General features: G+C 32.4%; 1 protein-coding gene across 11 annotated transcripts in view; it reads right to left on the bottom strand.

Annotated features, from left to right (window-relative positions):
- BIRC6 (baculoviral IAP repeat containing 6) overlaps nucleotides 1-22,762 on the bottom strand; it is a 197,178-nt gene that overhangs the window by 34,029 nt on the left and 140,387 nt on the right. For 10 of the 11 annotated variants that reach the window (XR_012511857.1, XM_074378697.1, XM_074378694.1 and 7 more), the window contains 4 exons: nucleotides 22,011-22,228; nucleotides 18,504-18,668; nucleotides 17,457-17,625; nucleotides 385-595 (listed from right to left, as the gene is read on the bottom strand). Coding sequence is in view for 10 of the 11 variants with exons in the window: in XM_074378697.1 (XP_074234798.1) it covers nucleotides 385-595; nucleotides 17,457-17,625; nucleotides 18,504-18,668; nucleotides 22,011-22,228 (763 nt within the window). In the remaining variant the exon portion in view is untranslated. The remainder of the gene's footprint in view (nucleotides 1-384; nucleotides 596-17,456; nucleotides 17,626-18,503; nucleotides 18,669-22,010; nucleotides 22,229-22,762) is intronic. The other variant, XM_074378695.1, reaches the window with a different exon arrangement.

Genomic DNA, 22,762 nt, shown 5'->3' with positions numbered 1-22,762 from the left:
ACTAATAGATGGTTAAGTAAAATACAGCATCTATACACAATGCATACTCAGAAGTATTAAGAATATCAGCAATATGAACTTAATGACAGTGAAGATATAGTTGATCTCAATATTGAATAAAACTAGGATCTATCTGTGTAATTGTGATAGCATTTAAGAAAAACTATATCTATAGCTATAAGATCACAGAGGGAGCTGTCTGATAAGCCACTGTGAATAAACATTTCTGACTGTAGGATTTGGTAGGTACTTTTTTCTCTGTAGTTTTATTTATTACCTGTGCATATGTGTGTTTAATTAGCATGTATCATTTTAAAAAACCACAAAGCTATTAAAAAAAGATCGTTACAGCCAAGGTCAAGAGAAATGAACAAAGTCTAGTACCTTAAACGGTTGGTGTAGGTATCAACACAGGTCTTCATTTTGGCTAATAATGTACCAACAGAAGTTTGACACTCTGACTGTTCTTCTTCCTCTTCACCATTCTCTGTCGAAAGAGGCAACAATAGGGGCACCATGCACGTACAGGAAGCAATGGCCCGGAGCAATTCCAGCAGAGCTCGATAGAGTGGCACATGCCTTGCCATGTCGAGAACTACACAAAGGAAAGGGGAAAAGCATAAAATGAGCACATGCGCAATATGAAAGTAAATCCACAGCAGTGAAGCTTCTACTTGGATCTTAATATTATTAATTGGTTAGTTGGTAAATGGGCTTATGTTAATGTTAGTGAAGGACCAATATGAAAAGTATATAGGCACTTTCAGGGAACAAAAAAATGAATAAGGCATAGAATTGGGGAGATAACAAGAAATGTAATTAAGTACCATTTAGGTATATCACACATAAAAATGGTTAAGTAGTCCAGATAATCCATTATGGCAGTAAGTATATTTATCAGTATGATATAAAAACATATTTTAAAAATTAAATTGAAATGAAGCCATTGTATCTTAGGTAAAACAAAATATGACCACAGTTTATCAGAAGTATAATTCAACAAATCAACTTGTTAGGAAAAAAAAAGTTGACAATGCTATCTTTCAATTATCAGCTATAAGTCAAATTAATTTTCTTTCTTAATACATGTTACATGCATCTAAGAATGGATATCCTACTCTAAGAACATGTATTGCTTCTAAAGCTTTTATAAGTTGCTTTGTTAGGTTTTGCGGCTTTCACCCAACTGGAATTTACTTTTGTGAATTATGTGAAATAAGGACCTAATACCTGGACAGCACAGACATAGAACATTTCCACCACAGCAAAAAATTCTCATGGACAGTGCCATCAAGAGATAATTCCTTATACACACAAACCACGGGAAGTATGTAGATACTGGCTCTAACCAAACATATGAGTCTTTCTCTAGGTGTTGGAGGTGTCACAGAGCCACCATAGCTATACTTAAAAGAAACAATCTCTAGACTATATTCAGAACAGTATAAATATTTTATTTCAAGTTTATTTCAAAACAAGGGATACACATATGTACTAGGTATATTTGCATAGACATAGAATATTAAGAATATTTACCATAAACGTAGTAAAGGTAGTTTCAAGTAGAAAAAGGACCAGGGTTGGAGGGACAATGTTAGAGTGAATTAATTGTCATCATGTACCTGTTTGAACTGTTTTGCAATGGTTTATCAGAGTACAGGCATGCCATAAATATTTTATTGACAATATAAGATAATTCAGTAATTACTAGATCACAGTAAGTTGATAACACATAGATGAGATTTAAAGAACTTAAGATAAAGGCACATACACAAAAGGAATTAAGCTATGATCTTAAGCGAGTTAGAAAAAGCAACAAATGATATGTTATCATATATTCTTTCTAGTTAAAATCTTGTTTTCGGAAAGGGGGGTTACTTATTTATTTATTTTTAGAGAAGGTACTGGTGATTGAACCCAAGACCTCATGTATGCCAAGCATGCGCTCTATCATTTGAGCTTTACCATCCCTCCTCTAGTTAAAATTTTAAAAAGTATTCTGACCTCTGTAAAAAAGGAAATTACTTAATTTTTTTAAACATTTTTATTGAGTTATAGTCATTTTACAATGTGTCAATTTCCAATGTAGAGCACAATTTTTCAGTTATACATGAACATACATATATATTCATTGTCACAGTTTTTTTTGCTGTGAGCTACAACAAGATCTTGTATATATTTCCCTGTGCTATACAGTATAATCTTGTTTATCTATTCTACATATGCCTGTCAGGATCTACAAATTTCAAACTCCCAGTCTGTCCCTTCCCACTCCCCTCCCCCTTGATACAATAAACCTCCTAGAAGAAAACATAGGCAAAACATTATCTCACATACATCTCAAAAATGTTCTCCTAGGGCAGTCTACCCAATAGAAATAAAAGCAAGAATACACAAATGGGACCTAATTAAAATTACAAGCTTCTGCACAGCAAAGGAAACCATAAGTAAAACAAAACGACAACCTACGGAATGGGAGAAAATTTTTGCAAATGAAACTGACAAAGGCTTGATCTCCAGAATACATAAGCAGCTCATACAACTTAATAAGAAAAAAAAACAAACAACCCAATCCAAAAATGGGCAGAAGACCTAAACAAGCAATTCTCCAAGGAAGAAATGCAAATAATCAATAGGCACATGAAAAAATGCTCAATATCACTAATTATCAAAGAAATGCAAATCAAAACTACAAGGAGGTAGGTATCACCTCACACCAGTCAGAATGGCATCATTCAAAAGTCCAGAAATGACAAATGCTGGAGAGGCTGTGGAGAAAAGGGAACCCTCCTACACTGCTGGTGGGAATGCAGTTTGGTGCAGCCACTGTGGAAAACAGAATGGAGATTCCTCAAAAGACTAGGAATAGACTTACCATATGACCCAGGAATCCCACTCCTGGGCATATATCCAGAAGGAATCCTACTTCAAAATGACACCTGCACCCCAATGTTCATAGCAGCACTATTTACAATAGCCAAGACACGGAAACAGCCTAAATGTCCATCAATGGATGACTGGATAAAGAAGATGTGGTGTATTTATACAATGGAATACTATTCAGCCATAAAAAGCAACAACATAACACCATTTGCAGCAACATGGATGTCCCTGGAGAATGTCATTCTAAGTGAAGTAAGCCAGAAAGAGAAAGAAAAATACTATATGAGATCGCTCATATGTGGAATTAAAAAAAAAAAAAAAAAGAACATAAATACAAAACAAAAACAGACTCACAGACATAGAATACAAACTTGTGGTTGCCAAGGGGGTTGGGGGTAAGAAGGGATAGACTCGGATTTCAAAATTTGTAGATACTGACAGGCATATGCAGAATAGATAAACAAGATTATACTGTATAGCACAGGGAAATATATACAAGATCTTGCGCTAGCTCACAGTGAAAAAAAAAGTGACAATAAATCTATGTATGTTCATGTATAACTGAAAAATTGTGCTCTACACTGGAAATTGACACAACATTGTAAAATGATTATAACTCAATAAAAAAATGTAAAAAAAAAACAAAAAAAACCAGCCAAACCAAAAACCCTATGTCAATCATGATATTTAATGGTGAAAAGACTGAACACTTTTCTCGCAAACTGACAACTTCTGTAAGAACTAGATAGTGGAATTTTAAAAATTGTTTTAAAGAAAGTCATATAAATTGGAAAGAATAAATAAAATTGTCTTTAATGTTCATGACATGATTATCTATCTGTACAGAAATATCAAGGAATCCAGTACAACTACTAAGTGAGTTTCACAATGTAGGACATCAAGTGAATAAATAAAAATCAAGTGCACTGTTTATGTTTTAACAGTAAGAAAATGAAATTTTAAAAACAGTATCATTTACAATAGCATAAAAAATGAAACTGGGATAAATATGGTAAGTTCAAAACACTTAAAATAGAAACACAGCTGACAGACATTAAAGGAAATCTAAACAAACAGATACATAATGCCCATATATTAGAAGATCCAATATTGTTAATAAGCTAACTCTCTCTAAATTAATGAATAGATTGAATGTAATTTCAATCAAGTTCCAAATGGGCTTTTTGTTGGGAGTAGAAACTGACAAGATGACTCTAATATGTTTATGGAAATACAAAGGACCTAGAGAGTCAAAACAATTACAGCTGAATTTTACTTGCCATAAAATTACAAATTTTACAATTAATGCATCTTAAGAGTAAGTCAACTTTATACATATTAACTAGTCAAACGTTTGCCTTTTTGAAACTATCTAATAGGACAAAGGAACAAGAAAAAGAAAGAAACAAAAAAAATCTACAATGATACTTTGACTAATAAAATTCTGGGAGCAGAAATCAATGGGTAAAAACAGAACAAAAATACTTCATTAATCATGAAAAGTCTGTTTAGCTTAGCAGCTATGACTGACAAAAATATGTGCAGAATTTCTCTTCATTCTAGCCCACACATAAATTACAAGGGCTTAAATGTATAAATGTTGATGCCCCAACAGTCTTTCACTCTTCTTCTCTCCATTTCTGCTAGAAATAGCTATTCTGTTTAAGTTCCAAATATTTTCATAATTTCATCTTCTTCCATTACCAATCTGTCTGTTCACATTTCTATATACACTCATAGTTACTAATGTTACTGATCACTATTCCTGGATGGCAGTACATGAGGTAATTTTATGTTAAAATTTATTTTTACTTTCTCCTTTGTGCTTTTAGGCATTGCTTAAGTTACTTATGGGGTGCATAAAATGATGTCCTAGGTTAGATTTGTTTTAAAATAACCTACTATGTGTATATATGTTTTGTGTTTGGAAAAAACTGGCTGACCAAGGATAGAAATGAAAAGCATGGCCATAAGTTTATCAGATGAAGCTGGTGATGGAGCTCACAGGGGGTTCATTATTTTCATTATACTACCATCACTAGTTTTACATATTTCAAACTTGTCCATAATAAAAGATTTTATTAAATGTCATGGTCACAAAAGATAAAGTTTGAGGAATGTCACAGAATGAAGGACGTGGAAAAGGTTACTAATGATACTAAGTGATACTAGATTAAATTCTGGACAAAAAGCAATTTTTTTCTTTGCTATAGAGGACAGAACTAGGACAACAGATGAAATATGAATGGTGTCTGTGGATTAATTAGATGGTTATATTCTATCAATTGTTTTTTTTTCTGATTTTGATTACTGTATGTGGTTGTGTAGTAGACTGCCTTTGTGTTTTAGGAAATAAACCCTAATATATTAAAAACAATGTGATCACTACTAGTTTATCAATTGAAACATGTACCATACAAATGCAAGATGTGAGTAATGGGATACTATGAGTGAAAGAGAGGCAGGGTATATGGGATATATGTAATATCTGCTCAATTTTCTGTAAACCCAAAACTGCTTCTAAAAATATTTTTAAAATTAGTCTATTAATTAATTTTAAAATATTAGTGTATTAGTTTAAAAATAAACTATAAAAATATATTATTTTAGATAAGAATGTACGTAATCCAAAACATGTTGGTTTTTAAAAAATAATTAAATGATTATGAAGTTACCAAGAACAACAAGAAAAACTACAAAATGAGAAGCTACCTCTCCATTGTAAGAATAAAGCTGAGGATAACTTAGCATGCTAAAATTCAGTACAGAATGCGGGGGGAGGGGGGGAGAACAAGACAAACATGTAGGGTTGATAATTTTAATATTTAAAATCTGGGGGGAAAAGTTAAAATCTGGAAATAAATGGGCACAGAGAGAATAAGACATCTCTTCAAAAATAAATGAAACATGGTACTTCTTTTCACTCTACTGATATTTATTTTATTCAACTAAGTTAGCAGTGAGAAGATTACTTAAGATTCCAACTGGGAATCTTTTTTTTTCCTTCAATTTCTGGTGTACAGCATTATGTTTCAGTCACACATAAACATACATATGCTCACTTTCATAGTAAGTTACTATAAGATATTGATTATAGTGCCCTGTGCCAACTGAGAATCTTAAATTATGGAAAGAGAAGATATTCTCCTCATATCAGGGAGGGATGGAAGCAAAAGCTGTGGAGACAGGGTAAGAAGCAATGGACAATAAGGCTGAGAATAGTAAGAACAGTGTGAGACATAAAATTGTGGGTTTGATTTACAAAGAATTTTAAATAAATTTTATTACTATTATCATTTCTTACAACATGCATTTTAAACTTAAAATATGAAGTTTTTGTATATTTGTATTTTTCTTGACAACGATCAGTTACATAAAGAAGTTCACTCATTTTAATGTCAAAATCTACCCAGATATTAACGCATTTGGCAATCTATGCTTATGTCTGGAAATTGGAACATGTTATTTATACCCGATTTTACTTATTCGTTTTTTTTTTAAAGACTTATTTCTGAATATTCCCAGAGAGGGAATCTGGGAAACTACGGGAAGAGCTAATTTATGCTCTCTTTTTAAGATATGCACTTTTAAACTAACATGTATGTGTGGTCAGTAAACAAAAGGAGTCAATAAGTGGTAACAAACTCTTAATGAAATACAAATGAGTACAAAACACAAGTGTTTCACTCCTGAATTCCCTGATTCTATTTTTTGCCATGCAGAGCTTCACCATAAAACCGTTAAGTGTCTTTTCCTAAAGCACACTTCATTGTTACTACAGGATTAAATGTGACCAGCCTGACAAAGAAGAGCGGAGGCACAACACTGTTATGCAACGCCACGTCTGCAAGGGTGGCTTGCAGCAACTTCTTCACTCAGTGAGTGCCAAGTGTGTGTTCAATGTTACTGCTTGCCACCAAGCAAGCAAAGTCACTATCCTTCAGATCCTCAGATGTGCCTATCTGCTGAAATAGGCAATGAAATATGCTTGAAAATACCTTGGAATTATCATCACCAACTACAGATACAGGTGTGTGACACTACTATACTTATTCCAGTAAGAGAAATTACCTAATTTGAAAATAGTAACTAGTACTAGGTAAAAGAATAAAGTTCTCATTTTTCTGTATTTGAAATATTTCAGTGGGGAAAAGGATATTCAAATGGCTGAAAAGAAACAGAATAATTAACAGGTTGATCTGACAGGAAATTTATAAGAAATAATCATAAACATTAGCCATTTTGTTCCTGAAACACACAATTCAGCATGTATAAAAACTAAAAATAATTCTATAACAAAAATGGAACACGATTATTATTTGGCTTATTACTGACAGAAGCTGAAGAATCAATTTTTAGGAAACAGTCACAGTGAAATTTACCATGGATTACTAATGGAAAAGACCCACCCTTCTGGAGAATTGAAAATATTTGCCATCTTTGATAAGAAGTTTGTCCAGGTTTTTAAACTTCTTTTTCTCTGACTGTAAACAGAAGTTCTCCACGAAGAGAAAAGATTCATTCATAACTACTGTGGACTAAAGCAGGATATCTGATAATATTTTATTCCTGATGCAATGTAGGGTAAGGAACACTTCTCTTTTACTTATTTTAAAACTCAGACAATTATAGTAAATATTTTATACTAACTATAAATGGAGTATACCCTTTAAAATTGTGAATCACTATATCATACACCTGCAGTTTATATAATATTATACATCAACTATACTAAAAAAAAAAAACTCACATATTTAGTAACAATTATTTTAGACTAAAATAAGTGGTTATTATACATACATATCAGGCATGAACTGCAGCTCACATTAAATATGTTGGCTTAGTTAAATATATATAAAACATTTAAAAATATATTTATAACTACTATAGAACCAAAATGAATAAATGGCAGAATATAATGTCTTTTTATTATATTTTCTATTATTCTATCCAATTGTTAAAATTAGAATATCTGAAGTTCTACTAAAATGCATTCATTTTCTATCATTTTCTACCACCTGAACAGACTAAAATAGAACTGCACACTGAAAAATTATGCAACTAAACAAGTACAGTAGTTTATTCACTATTTCTCTATACAATTCAAAGATAACCCTTCCTAGCGATTTGTTTCACAATTAATTTTCTTTCTCTCTAGACCAAGAGATTTTCTGGGAAAATGGGTACTACTGTCATCATCATAGCAGGAGATGTAAAGAAGCAAGAAGAGAAAGAAGAAAAAGAAGAATCTGTCTTGACCATGTTAGGCATCATTGGCATAATACTTAACCTCTTGGTAATTGTTTTTGTGTATATCTATATCACACTCTGATGGTCTCTTTCATGGGGCTGCATTCAGGACAAATAACAGCTCTAACAAAAATGATTTCTAAGACAACCCTTTAAAAGAATATTTCCAAAAGATTATGACAAACATTCCAGGGTAAGCGCCTGGCTCTAAGGGTGGCATCCAGGGTAAGTGCCTTACTCTAGGCACAGCAATGAATATATGGACAATAAAGATATCTTGCCAAAAAACATACAAGATCTGGTAATAGAAAGAAGACACAAAGGCAACAATGCCACAGACATTTTTCTTAAAGTACATACTGAATACACATTATTTACATTCAAATTGCTTGCAGATTTATTTTTACTTTAAGTCTCTACTAATCTACCTAATATAGGAAAGGGAAATTTTTTCAGTATGGGAAAGACGACTAACAAAATGCATAGGAAAATAAAGTTCAGTCACTATTAATAAATGCTGAATATTTTCAAAAGTATAATCTTCTTTTGGATTTATATTGAATATCAGAAGAAATGCATGCCTTATAATGATTTTTTTGGTAGTTAAACAGTTGTGACTACAAGATTACATAGAAAATAAAAACTACATAGAAAAAGTATCTTTTTTTTTCTGATATTCTTCAGCATGTTTTGACTTTATTTCTCTGATGAACTCCAGTAATACAAAATGAGAAATACTCATCTAAAGTATAAAAACTCAACTCAATCTAGTAAAGTACTATTTGTTTATGGAATGGCCATATGAGTGGACTAAAAAACTAATGTGAAAATTTAATAAATAAATTATTCAAAGATTTAATTTTCAATTACAGAATTTATCCATCCTTATTTTGTGTAACTTGAAATATAAAATCATCCTATATTTCATGGAAATATCACATGGAAACAAAGCAATCAGAGATCCTTAAATTATTTATCTGTAAACTATAAATCCTTTCAAGTAATTGAACACTAAAACAATCCATAATTATTTGCAATCAATATCCCTAAAAGTTGCATGTTAAGTTTACATATCTTAAAAGATAATCATGTAATAAACATATTTTGCCTGGTATAATTTATTCAAAACACAGCTCAATTTTTTAGTACTGATTTAATAATTTGACTTTTATACTTATCCTTCCTAACTTTAAAATATATTTTCTTCTCTAGCAGATCCATAGTTGTAGATATTGTACTTAAAACAATATAGAGTTTTTTTAAGCTGAAATAAACATTGGGTATAGTAAAGTGAGAGAAATTTTTTCACCTAGAATCTTAAATTCTCACTAAAATGTAACCCAATAAATAAACCAAGAACTATTCTTTGATACTATGTATTTAAAAATAAAACACAGTTCTGCAATTAAGATCCTTGCAAATGAGATTAGTAACAGGGTATCTTAAGTGAGCATGTATCATCAAGAACATCTGTACATTATAATATGCAATCAGTAATAATTCCATCACATGCAAGTGCTGTAAGGAAAACGTCAGTGAGTTTTACACAAATACTTCGATAAAAATAACTTCTGTATGTAATGATTCATATATAATATTTCATTTCCTTTCATTTTTCCATTATTTTACTTATTGAATTTATACTTCTCAACCAAGCCTTAGCCAATAAATTGTTTTGGAGATTCATGTCAACCTTAGAATATGCTAAACTTTGGCTACAGTTGACAATTAAGCCAGCCAGTAGGACCAAATAATGAAATACATGAAAACCCCATCAAAAGATCAAAGATTTTTGGAAGAATATCAAAGTATGAATGTTTTTTTTACACAAGCCAAGATAAATTTGCTCTATTCAGCAGGAAGGGGATTCTACTGGGGGTGGGAAATATATACATACACACACACATGTATGTTTTATAGTTTCTCATGTAGACTTAATTCAATGATTGTTTTAGCCAATTCCTTTTTTATGCCATTAATTTACCATATAAGCATCTAGTTTGTGTAATATTTAACAATGTCATGGCAATATAACTGGCATAAATAAATTTGGAAATAAATGTAACTAACTCTTAGGCTTACAATTTAATTAATGGGAAAAGAAATATTTATATGGCACAAGTCAAGTTGTTTATAGATAGAGAGTTATAGTTCATTTGGCAGGTTGGCTAGGTGGAATTTTAATAAGAAGTTTTATACTGTAATCAGACTACAACGTGAGAAGTGGAAATATAAGCATCAGGTATACTGGTAACTAATGGAAAGGGAAGGACCACTCTACTTTGGGTAATCAAAGAAGGTGCGTTAAGTGTTGCATATATTCTACCCTTACAAATCTGTATAAATCAAATCAATTGGAAACCCATCTAAATTTTAATCTAAGCAACCTCGCTTTCCCTTGTAAAGTTTACCCGTATAACTATTTAAGAGACAGAGTAATGTATTCTAAACCAAAAATATTTTTACCTAGGATACTTTGACAGCTATGAGAATTCTAGCTAAAAGGATCTAGTATTTGTTGATGAGCACTTACGTGTGCCAGATACTCTGAGTGGCCACTAACATGCTCAAAATTTTGGTACTCTGTACTCTTTTACCAAGAATGAAATGGCAGGCAGTATCTCATTTTTGAATCATAAATAGAAGTAGAATATATTAAATATAGGCAAGTGTTTCAGATTTTATCTGTACTCCTCATTTAATTTTTAAGAAAACTGGGACCATGTCATAACACAATTGGGGATTAAAAATCAAGTGACATGCAACTCTACTTAGCAGAAGAACCTTGTAAAACTTTCACTCATTTCTGGCAGACTGTTTATTACAACAGTGGAAAGAAATGACAATATAACTCTAAAGTTTCAAATGAACTATTACCAAGAAAACTATAAATAAGGATATAAAGTTAAGAACTATGTGTTATGACAGCTCAATAATTTCAATTTATTTGTTTCTGAGGCAATGTGTATCAACAGAACAAGCAAAAGAACTGCTTTCATAAATGATGATAAAATTACATATTTTCCATTGATACAGCAGTGTATTTTTGTGTTACAACACTAATACAATTTCTAAGCCCTTAGAGGACAACAGGCACTCTTGAATTTCTTGTGCTGAGGTCTGGAAAGATAGCTGTAGTTCCAACTGTACGTTTACTCTGAAGTAACTTTAGAAATAATTTCTGGATTTAAAGAGTGTGGTCATACTTAAGACACTGGCCATAATGACAAAATTAACTTTATTCTCTCATAAAATTTTACTTAAATGCTGACTTTCTGAGGAATATAACCTAAGATCAAAGAACTTTAAACCCACAAAATCCAGTGTGAGGAAAATCAGATGGTATAACAATCTTGCAATAGTGGGTTTTGTCACATTACAGATAGTTATGGAACTACCAAACAAATACTATGAAAATGAAGAAATTTAATAGTAATACAAGCCATCATTTAGCTAAGGTAAAGCCAAATTAGTTGATACTTTATAATGTTCCCAATAGAAAAGTTCTATGCCTGTTTCTGTCTCATTTCTACCTTCCTCTAACATATCACATTTATTCATTTCTCTTTTCCACACTCAAAAAACCTATTTATATCTTTCTTTAAATTTGAAAATACGTGTTTAGCAATGGTCATACTACTGCTAAACTTGGGCACTGAATAAATTTCTCTGGATTTCATTTGTTTCTTCCTAATCTGACACTATGAAACCAGTATGAAAAAGGTAAAGACTTTATTACATTTTGATAAAGGATTTTTAGCATGCTCCACTAAATTAATGGCAAGTAATTTAATGTGCTCAGTGGTACTATTTTCTGAAAAGAGGAACATAGCACTTCCCAAAATGGGAGTGAGATGAGATGAGAGTGAGGGACTTTAAATTAATATTTTACTGGTTAATTCTCACATTTATGTAATTTTACAAAGCATTTCCAGCAATGAAATGAGATCTCCATCTAGTGGCCAGCGAGGAAACTGAAGGCTTATGCAATAGCATACAAGTAACTGACAGCTGCTTCAGGAAAAATACTTGTTCACAAAGCAGAACAAAAAACATGGCTATGACAAATGGAAGTCAGAATGTTACAAGAGAGAAATTAAAACGAACACATCCTTTATACAAGGATTTTCCTATCTACCTAAGAAATCTCTCATGAAAATAACCGCTTTCTCTCTTTAAGGGTTTTTATCATTCCTTTTGAGAATGATACTAGAGATAAAATGGCCTAATACAAACATACAGTTCACTTATTTGTTTCAGTCACTTACTTTGAAGCTGTGGCTTCAAACTTACTGATTTACAATTTTTCTAACAACTCTCTTATAGACTTAGTTTATTGAATTAAATTTCTTTGAAGAAAAATCCAAGTTATTTCAAAATTACAAAGTTTGTTACATATAGTTGGCCAACACAGAGTTATGCTGCTGAGCACTGTCTGCCTCACATCTCACTCAGTGGCTACATGTGTTGTATACACCTTTGTTTCGGGGGGGTGGGGTGTTCCTAAAGAGCAATTAAGAGGTCAAAGTAACCCCTCAAAGGCTAAGAGGGAATGTAAAGTGCTATCTCTTGAGAAAATAAAAATCTTAGATCATGTGAAAAGTGGCATGTTGCCTGCCAAAGTGGGCTTACTGGTAAGGCTGAAAAGAATAAATCGAACATTTGCACAATAAAGCAGAAAGAAGCTGAAATTTGTGGAAGTGTTAATGCTGCCCCTACAATGGCAAAAATGATCTCTCTGTTTCCTGATACACTGCCTGCAAAGATGGAGAAAGCATCAAGCATGTGACTAGAGGACACATCACAAAAGCATATCCTTGTTGATGGCAAAACCATGTGTGAAAAAGCACTTAGCCTCTCTGAGCACTGCCGTGAGGGGTTTGAGGAAAGTGAGAGGGACTCTAAGGCTGTAAAGGATGGCTAGTTAGCTATGAAAAGAGCAGAGCTTCAAGAACTTAAAGATCACAGGAGAATCAGCATCAGCTGATGCTGACACAGCGTCAGCATTCCCAGAGGGCTTAAGAAACTCAATAGAAAGGTCACATATCAGAGCAAGTCTTCAGTTGTGACTTAAAAAAAAAAAAAAAAAAGCTTCTTCTGGAAGAAGATGCTGAACCGTACATACAGCCAAGAGTACCAAGCAGGCCGTGCGGCTCAAGGCCTAGAAAGAGATTCCCTTACTACAGTGCTGTGTGGCAACACAGCAGGTCACATGATCAAGCTGGGCCTCATCTGTGAAGCAAACAATCCTGAGGATCTTAAAGACAAAACCAATAATCGCCTGGCTGTGTGTTGGCAACACAACAAGAAGGTTTGAGTGACAGCCATCTTGTTGTTGAGATGGTTTCGTTAGGGCTTCATTCCTAAGTAAAGAAACACCTCAAAAAGAAGGGGCTGCCAATAAAGGTCCTCATAACTGACAATGCTCCCAGCCATCCCCAATGTCTCTGCTTCACCAAGGAGAATGGAAGTGAGGTTCCTGCCTCCTAACACTACATCACTGCTATAGCCACTTAATCAAGGCATCATTAAGTGCACTGAAGTGACCTACACCCACCTCACCTTCAGGAGGATTCCTGCTGCCCTTGATGTTAACCCTGACTGGAATATCATGGACTTACGGAAAAGCTTCACAAATGTAGATGCTGCAGATGCCCTAAAAGCCCAAGACAGTCAGTGCATGTTGGAAGCCATATGGAGTGAGCTTGTGACTGATGCCCCACTATTGATGCAGAAGTCAGGAATATCTTGAATGCTGCAAGTGAGGTTGATGGAGAAGTCTTCTCTAACATGATTTGAGAATGACAACAGGAAACACATAGAAGAGCATAAAGAAACCTTAACCAACAAGGAACTCAAAGATCTGCTGACATCCTCGACAGATGATGATGCAGAAGATCCAGAGGAGGCAGAGCTATCAGTTTGGACACTTGAAACTTTGCAGCAGTTTTTGAAAAGGTGGAAGTGTTAAAGGATACGATCCTTGAGTACATCCTTCAGTGGAAGGATGCCTCTGTGTCACCTGAGGGATAACAACATGCCTACAACCACTGTAAGATTTGTTTGATGATGCAAAGGAAATAAGAAACAGCTTCCTATAGCAATGTTTCAACTAAAGCATCTGCAAACGTGAATCCTTGATCTTCAACACTTGAAGATCCCCAGCTCTCAGACTCTATAGATTAAGACTTTACTATTATTGGGCCTCCTCCAAAGTGTGAAAGTCTGCAATTGGAACTGGTTTTCCTACATAGATGACCCCTCTGATGTCCTGTCAGAAGTTTCAAGTTAGCCTGTTGTCTCACCACTTACCTACAATGCCACACATCTTGTCATCTCACCACATCAGCAATGTAGGCACCATATAGCCATCACCACCATAATCCTCATACAAGGGTTATCAAGAAAGAAGAACCAGGGTTTTGGTGATTGTTAACATAGTATGTGTGTGAGAGAGAAAGAGAATGAATTTATATTTTCTCTATTTACAATTATATTTTCCATATGTATTTGTATTTTAAATATTCTGTGTTTTATTCTTTGTATTTCTCTTTCATTAAATGAAAGCAGTCTGTAAGTGCTAAAACAAAGAAAATGGTACACCGTGCTGGCATGTGCTATGTAGTTAGTCCTATGATGATGGCTGCCCATGTACTGAAGACGTACAGACATTTTTTTCTTGTCATTATTCCCTAAACAATACAGCATAACAACTATTTATATAACATTTACATTGTACTAGGTATTATAAGTAATCTAGAGTTGATTTAGAGTACACAAGAGGATGTGCACAGGTTATATGCAAATACTACATACACCATTCTTTGTACGCAACTTGAGCAACTGAAGGTTTTGGTATTGGCAGAGGGTCCTGGAACCAATCTCCCAAGGAGATTACTATATAGCTCTCAAAAGAGCCTATTACATTAGGTTTGTGTTTTTGTATATAATTTGCTAGCAATGTAAGCAAAACATCTCTTAAATATAATGTCTCACGTGAAAATATTAGCACTGCTCTCACAGTTAAAAACCAACTTGCTGGATAGTCTATAAAATAGTCTATTCTGTAAAAATGTCAATATCATGTAAGGCAAAGAAAAGCTGAGAACTGTTCTAGATTAAAGGAGAACAAAGATGATAATTAAGTGAAGTAAAAGATTCTAGACTGGAGGCTTTACCTTATCCCAACACCCTTCCCCCACATGGCCAAAACTAATATTCTACAGACCAATGACAAAATTGGAAAGTGAACTTTAGACTAATTTTCTAAAATAAGAATTTTACTAAGTTCAAGGAAGACTCTGACTAGGTAATTTGTTCAGATTTAAAATGTTTTAAAAATTAACATATTCACTAATATAGTATTAAGCTACATTTTCTGTATATATAATTTGTATCTAGAATATTCTAAATGGGCTTAACTACTGTACCTCGTTTCTCACAAACTATGCATCAGAATATATCCGAAACTACAGAAAAACTTTCTCTGATCATTGAAGACATCATTTAAGAGGTATGCTGCCAGTTATCTAAGTCAATTACTTTATATTAATTTATCTTAATTTAAAATCTTATTTCAAAATAATTTTTGTAACCACATTTGAATATAAATGTATCAGTTATAATTATACCACTGGACAACGTATCAGGTTCAACGTATCAAGCATATAAATCTAAACCTTGAGCAAAGAAATTTCTTTATTCCAGGAAAACAGTCACAAAGGAAAGGTAAACTCTGGTCTGTCACATTAAATTGTAAAACAGTTTCAAGATGCAATATCTAAACCTGCGCAATACATATAGTTACCAGAATCACAGCTTATTTATTAACATACACACTCACCAGAAAGTGTACCTACTTCAGTAGATTATTTTTAATGGTAAAAGTAAGTAATATCAGATTTCCTTTTTGACCCTGAGCCATAAAGATAAAAGTTCAATGTTGCACAAAGATTGAATTTCAAAACAAGACAGAAATTTAAAAATATTTGAGAGGTCATATAGTTTAAAAGTAAAAGGATTAAGAATATTTTAATAATGTGGAAGGAGATAAAGAGAAATCTTATCTTATTCTGTGCAATTTTTCTATACAATTTAATATTAAATCTTGGTACTGATCTGAAATATTTAAGTGTTTACAGCTCCAAATATTTTACTTAATCAAGAAATATATTGCATATTTAACATTCAATTTTTAAAAAGACAAATCTGATGTATTAAACAGGTCAGTCTAAAAGAAATCAATTTAAATAATGTAACATCTCAACATTTTTATGAAGAAATTTGAGGTAGGCTCGGAAATGGTGTGTCTTAAAGCACAATAATCTCCATATAAAGGGGAAATATAGGGGTAGTAATCCCTTTTCAAATACAAGTATGTACTCCATCCATCCAACGTGAATTTAAACTGCTACCAAGCATCAAAACAGAATACTTCAAGATTCACTGCTATTGCTTTCCTGAGTCTTCCTTAATAATCTACTTAAATGTGTATCTATTTTCATGAATAAGAATATGAATCAAAGCAGAGTTAAGAAGAACAGATAGTTTAAATTTACAAAGTGAATAAATAAAAAAGCTAAAGGTCCCGGCTAAAAGGAGTAGATGTTAACTGCTTGTTTTTCTTGGCAATACCTGTATGTCACTGGGTGTCTAAATAAGACATAAACTTTCTATTCTTTTTTAGGAAAAGAATATACATTTCTTGGAAGATAATTCCACAACTAAAGAAATAATAAACTAGCTTCAATCAATAATCACTTGAATATTGGCAAAGTAAGTACCTCTGGTACATTTATTATTGAATTTATAAAATCTAATACCCTTATTGTCAAGTACCTATGGACTTGAAAAATTTATCTTTCTGCCTTTCTTTGAATTACTACTGCCTGAAATTCCAGTGTTTGAGAAAAATATTAAAAACACAAAGAAATTCAATTAACCATATTCAGATCAGAATACTGTCATGAAGCTGCTAGCCTCTGCCCTATCATTTTCAGTTCCAGATTAATAAAAGAAAAAAATGTACTTTCATGGTGAAAACAAAGCAATAATAAAAACTATGTAATAGGACACATGACTACACAGTAACAAATGAGGCCCTCCCAAAACAACTAAGTATTTCCAGAATAATTTTTAAGAAATAAATACATTAAACTCATACCTACAAATATATATAGGTGTACATAAATATATATATATATGAAGAATAATACCAAATATTTCAATTGAACCATATCATTTAAACTGATGATGATAAAATAAGTAAACAAAAGTATTCATCCATTAAGATATTTTAGAGGAATAGTTGCAACGTGATTTACCTGAATCATTTCGTAGATATGACGACATGGCTGGGATGAGACAGGACTGACTGAGAAGCTCTAGAAGGACAGAAGGAAGGGCATTACTGTTCTGTCCTCTACTCTCGTGAGACGACTGAGTTTCTCCATTTATAGCACCACTCGCAGGATTTATATAACTTGCAAGAACCTAAAAATAAAAGTTGCTGGATTTAAATTGGATTTTAGCTTCACATATTTTAAAAGCCCCTATTTCATGTTACATATTCAATTTGAATACCAAGAGTATGTATTTTCAACTCAATCAATGCCTCATACTACGTGTTTTAAAAATAAGATTTTTTTTCTTCAGATTTTCAAGAGGATGTGTTCTGCATAACGATGCACAGTACATGACTAGATATATAGAAGCAATCCATCTAAGAACATGAACTTAAAAGCTGAGTAACTCTGAGATTATTTCTTTTATTGAATAGACTCAGTTTGAGGGTGATGAAATCTTAGAATTTTATACTAGAACTAGGCTATCATTCTAGAATTGTAAAAAATAATGCTCAAAGACCTGACCAAAACTCAAAAAAAAAAAAAAAAAAAGGCAACTAATTTCAATTAGTTGATGCAAGAACTAAAGCTAATCTTTAAGAACCTCCTCTTCTCATTTATGTGGTATTAAGGAGTTTCTATATTAGTTCACCTTGCCTGATTCTAGAAACTTAATTGAACAATGTGAGAAACAAAGATACAAACAGATAATTTTTTTCAAAGAAAGAGTCCAGATAGAGCCCTTGTGAAGTTGACCAGAAGAAGACAGAGATGGTATATTTTTCAGTTACTGAATAATTTCATCCTTGTCACTTTCCTCTCAGTGAAGAAACTAATTTGAGAGGGAAGAATTTGGAGTTACAAGCAGGGAAGAGTAGTCTTAAATGCACTGAGAGCAGGGAGCACAATGGGCTTTATAAGAGTAGCTAAGGATGAGTCAGGTAGTCAACAATACTTAAAAATTAATACAAATACAAAAAAATTATTTAACTATTATCACTGACAATATCAACTGTGTAAACATACCTGCAAAAGACAAGTAACATGCTCCTCTTCCAGCCTTTGTTTAGTTAAGGCTTGCTCTACATCCCATCCAGAAGCTGTAGAGCCTGTTCCAAAGCCAGTCCCTTTAGCCCAATAGAGCTGCTGTTCTTCTGTTGATGTAGCGTTATGAGAGCTTGATACCTGTGGCTTATAATAAAAAATGAAAATTTATTACTATTTGGTTTTATCCTCAAAACTACCAGTAGGATTTCAACTGTTTAGCTGCTACAGAAAACAGCTGGAGATTCCTTTAAAAATTAAACAAAAAACTACAATGTGACCCAGCAATTCCATTCCTAGGTATATAACCAAAGAAATAAAAACTGATACTCAAATACAGGTATACTCATATTCATAGGAAGACCACTCACAACAGCCAAAAGGTCAGCCCAAAAGCCCATTAAATGGCTAAATGGATAAATAAATTGTAGTAAATACATACAATGGAATATTATTCAGCCATAACAAGTAATGAAGTACTAACTGGATGAACCTCAAAAACATTATGCTAAGTCAAATAAGACAGACAAAAGGTAACATAGTATGTGATTCTATTTAGATGAAATATCCAGAATAGGTAAATTACATATAGAGACAGAATGCTGACTGGTAGTTGTCAACAGTTAGGGGAAGGGGAAAATGAGGAACAAATGCTTATATTTAAGTATAAATAAATGAAATTTTAAAGTATTTATCAGGAATAGATGGGGTAAACCACCTTAGGGTGTAAAGAGTCAATGACTCAAAAAGGAAAGGAACAGAAATAGTGAAAGGAATAGAAATATGAGCCAGATCTTTTAGGATGAATCTATAATGATGTCATATGTTTTCAATCACAGCAAGATTCCTTCTATGTCTAGAAATAATTCTCAACTTCTTTCTTGTTCAGAATGTGATGTACAGGTAAATTTCCTTTGGGAATAGAGAACATACTAAAAACATGAATGCTGTACAGACAGAAAAAAATGAGAACCACTGTTTTATTAATGTAACCTCAAACTCTGCAAAGGTCAATTCTTACCATGATTTCTATGGACTATAAAATTAATTCTGTAACAAGAATCCTCCTTTAATGAACTGTCATTAAATTAACATACTATGTACCCTCAAAACATTGATATTTAAGTATTAATTTCATGGGTAATTTGCAAACATTTTAATGGAAACATTTTCTAAGGAATAGTATTAGGTACAAATAATACTTTCATAAATTGATTTGAAAAAGTTTTATCAATCTATGACTGAGGAATTCCATCTTTCACAGTTTGTAAGATAAACTGCTAAAGAAATCATGAAAATTTCATTACCACATATCTAACAGTAGAATAATTAAGGTTATTGACAAAAACAGCTATTTATTTAAAAAAAAATTTTAAATACGAAGTATAACATATTTACAGAAAGGACATAAAACAAATGCATAAAGCTTAATGAACTGCAAATAATTTATTTAACCATGCGGGTCAAGAATTAAATCATTGCATGCAAGAAACTGCCCTTCTTCTCACACCCTCATTCCTTTACAAAGCTAACTATAATCCTGATTTTCATACTCATTATTTCCTTCCTTCCTTCCTTTTCTTTATAATTTCACCACCTAAACATGAAACTGTAGTCACTATATTTATTTTAATTTTTGTACATCATATAAATGGAATCATGATGTATATATTCTTTTATGTCTAGCATTTTAGTTGTGCTTGTAAAATCCATTAGTCCTATTATATGTAGTTGGCTGTAGCTGTTTACTTTCATTACCTTATAGTATTCCATTACTAGTAGACTGCAACTTATTTACCCACTCTGTTGCTCTTACATTATTTATTTACTCATCCTATTGTCTTTATATTACTACAAATGATGGGAAAACATTTGGTATTATTATTTTTGAAGTATTACACATTCTGATGGATGTGTACTTAGTGTATTAAAGGTTTTCAGTTGTACTTTTCTGGTAACTAAAGCAACAGATCACCTTTGTACATTTATTGGATATTTAGGCAGCCTCTTCTGGTGAAGTGCCCACTCTAGCTTTTCATCTAGTATTTTTCTATTTCATTGTTTGCTTTTTCCTTTTGGAATTTTTGAAGCTCTGTAAATATTCTGGATAACTGATAAGTTCAGATATACACAAATATAGTCTCCCATTCTGTGGCTTCCCCTTTCACTCTCTTAAATAGTGTTGTTAATGACAAGTTCTTGATTTTAATGTAGTTGCTGTTTTCCACTTTTTCCCCATATGGGCTAGTGCTTTCTTTGTATCTTGTTCAAGAAATCTTTGTCCATTCTGAGATCATAAAGGTATCTATCTTTTTTGGTAAAACGGTATTGGTATATTTTGTACACATTATATACATTTAGATTTATTATCCAGTTAGAATTTTGCATATAGAGTACAGTAGGGTCTAAAGATTCATTTTTGTTCCATATGGCTATTTAACTGACCGTACCACCATTAACTGGCAAGACTATACTTACTCCATTATGCTGTAGTCACTGTTGTCATATTACCAGATAACCATATATATGTGGACTTGAGTCTCTTTTGTTTGCTGGGCTTCTATCTATCCTTGTACAAATACCATGGCTTAATAGTAAGTTTCAATACGTTGAGAATGCTATATACATTGTTCTTTTTGAAACTGCCTTGGCTATCCTTGACTCTTTTGAGTTTCTGAATAGATTTTGCAATAGACTTGTCAATTTCCTTCAACATAAACCCAGAATTCCATCAAATTAAAGGAACAGTTTGGGAAGAAATATTAATGAACTGTTGTATTTTCTACTCCATGAGAGGTAAACATGGACAGAGACTTCAGTTTATTGAATTTATTTTAGTAAGTGTCTTTTAAGAAATTTTTATGTTATTTTACGAAGAGGTCTTGAACATATTTTTCAGATAGATTTATTCATAGATATTTTCCATTTTTTGATGCTATTCTAAAAGACATCTTTAAAAAGCTCATTTTGTTTGTTGCTGGTATACAGAAATAACTTAATTTTTATATATTAAACCTGCATATCATATTCTCATTAAAGTCACTTAAGCCATTAGTTATTTTTGGAATTTCTATAAACACAATCAAATTATCTCAAAATGATCAGAGTTAATTTTTCTCTCTTTCTTTTTTCCTTGTCTTACTGTACTGGCTAGAACCTACCATTCAATAGTATGATTCTCTAAAGTTCAAGAAAGGAAGGGAAAAGGGATTAGAGTATAAATTCAGCATACCCTGGTAAATGGAAAAGCTTATTAAGCTATAAAATCTATTTTGTTTTTCAAGTAGCTGGGATAACTTAAAGCTTTCTGAAAGAGCGTAACAAAGAAGAGAATAATTAGCTCATTATTTCTCATTTAAATATCCTTTGTTTTAGTGGCATAAAAAGAACATAGCCTCTGAAGTATTAATTACTTTAGAAATAAGCACATCTGTATTTCATGAATTTGATTTAGTTTTTCATAATTTAAAGAATTAAAACTTAACCTACCTCTGTTTGATTGAGGCTAGAGTTTGGAACTCGTGGGGCATGGTGGCTTAGAGCAGACAGACAGACAAGAATGAGGTGTAGTGCTCCAATTTCCAATGCCATCCTCCGTAGAAGCACACCATCATCAGTTGTCAAAGGTGTACTGCTAAACAAGCTACGAAGGACATGGAAAGGAAGGGTTGGGAGCACATTGGCTGATGGAGATTGCAGGATATGACCTAGATTAAAAGAAGAGATCTCAAAATTAAAAATATTTAAAACACAATAAGTAACAACAAGCCACAAATTTATAATGATAACATAATATAAAATTGTATCATTAGATTTATTAGAAAACAACCACAAAATAATACCATAAAAAGAAAACAGAATAGTAATAGCCTGAGAAGTCATTTCAACCATGCACATAATGAAAGAGTGAAACTATTTTGTTTTGTTTACACTAAGTTTTCTACTATGTTCTAGCTAGAGAGGAGCATTAAATGTAAGAAACAAAACAAATCAAAAAAATACTACTACATGAATAGGGATGAGACAATTACTGCAGAAAGGGATATGAGAAGTATGCTTTTTAGTAAACATTCACTGCATATTCATTAGAAATGATATGAAATGGCCTAAGTCAATTCTTTTTCCTTTTCTGTTTTAGTATTTATACCTATTGTCTTGTAATAAGAGTCCTAAAATACCATGGTTCTTATCCCTCTAGCTACTTTAAAATACTAGATCAAGCATTCAGAAATTTCTCATCT

Source organism: Camelus bactrianus, chromosome 15 (assembly GCF_048773025.1).
Source record: "Camelus bactrianus isolate YW-2024 breed Bactrian camel chromosome 15, ASM4877302v1, whole genome shotgun sequence".
Classification (NCBI taxonomy): Eukaryota; Metazoa; Chordata; class Mammalia; order Artiodactyla; family Camelidae; genus Camelus; species Camelus bactrianus.
Note: the sequence above shows the minus strand (reverse complement) of the source record. Positions and strands in the feature narration are given on the sequence as shown.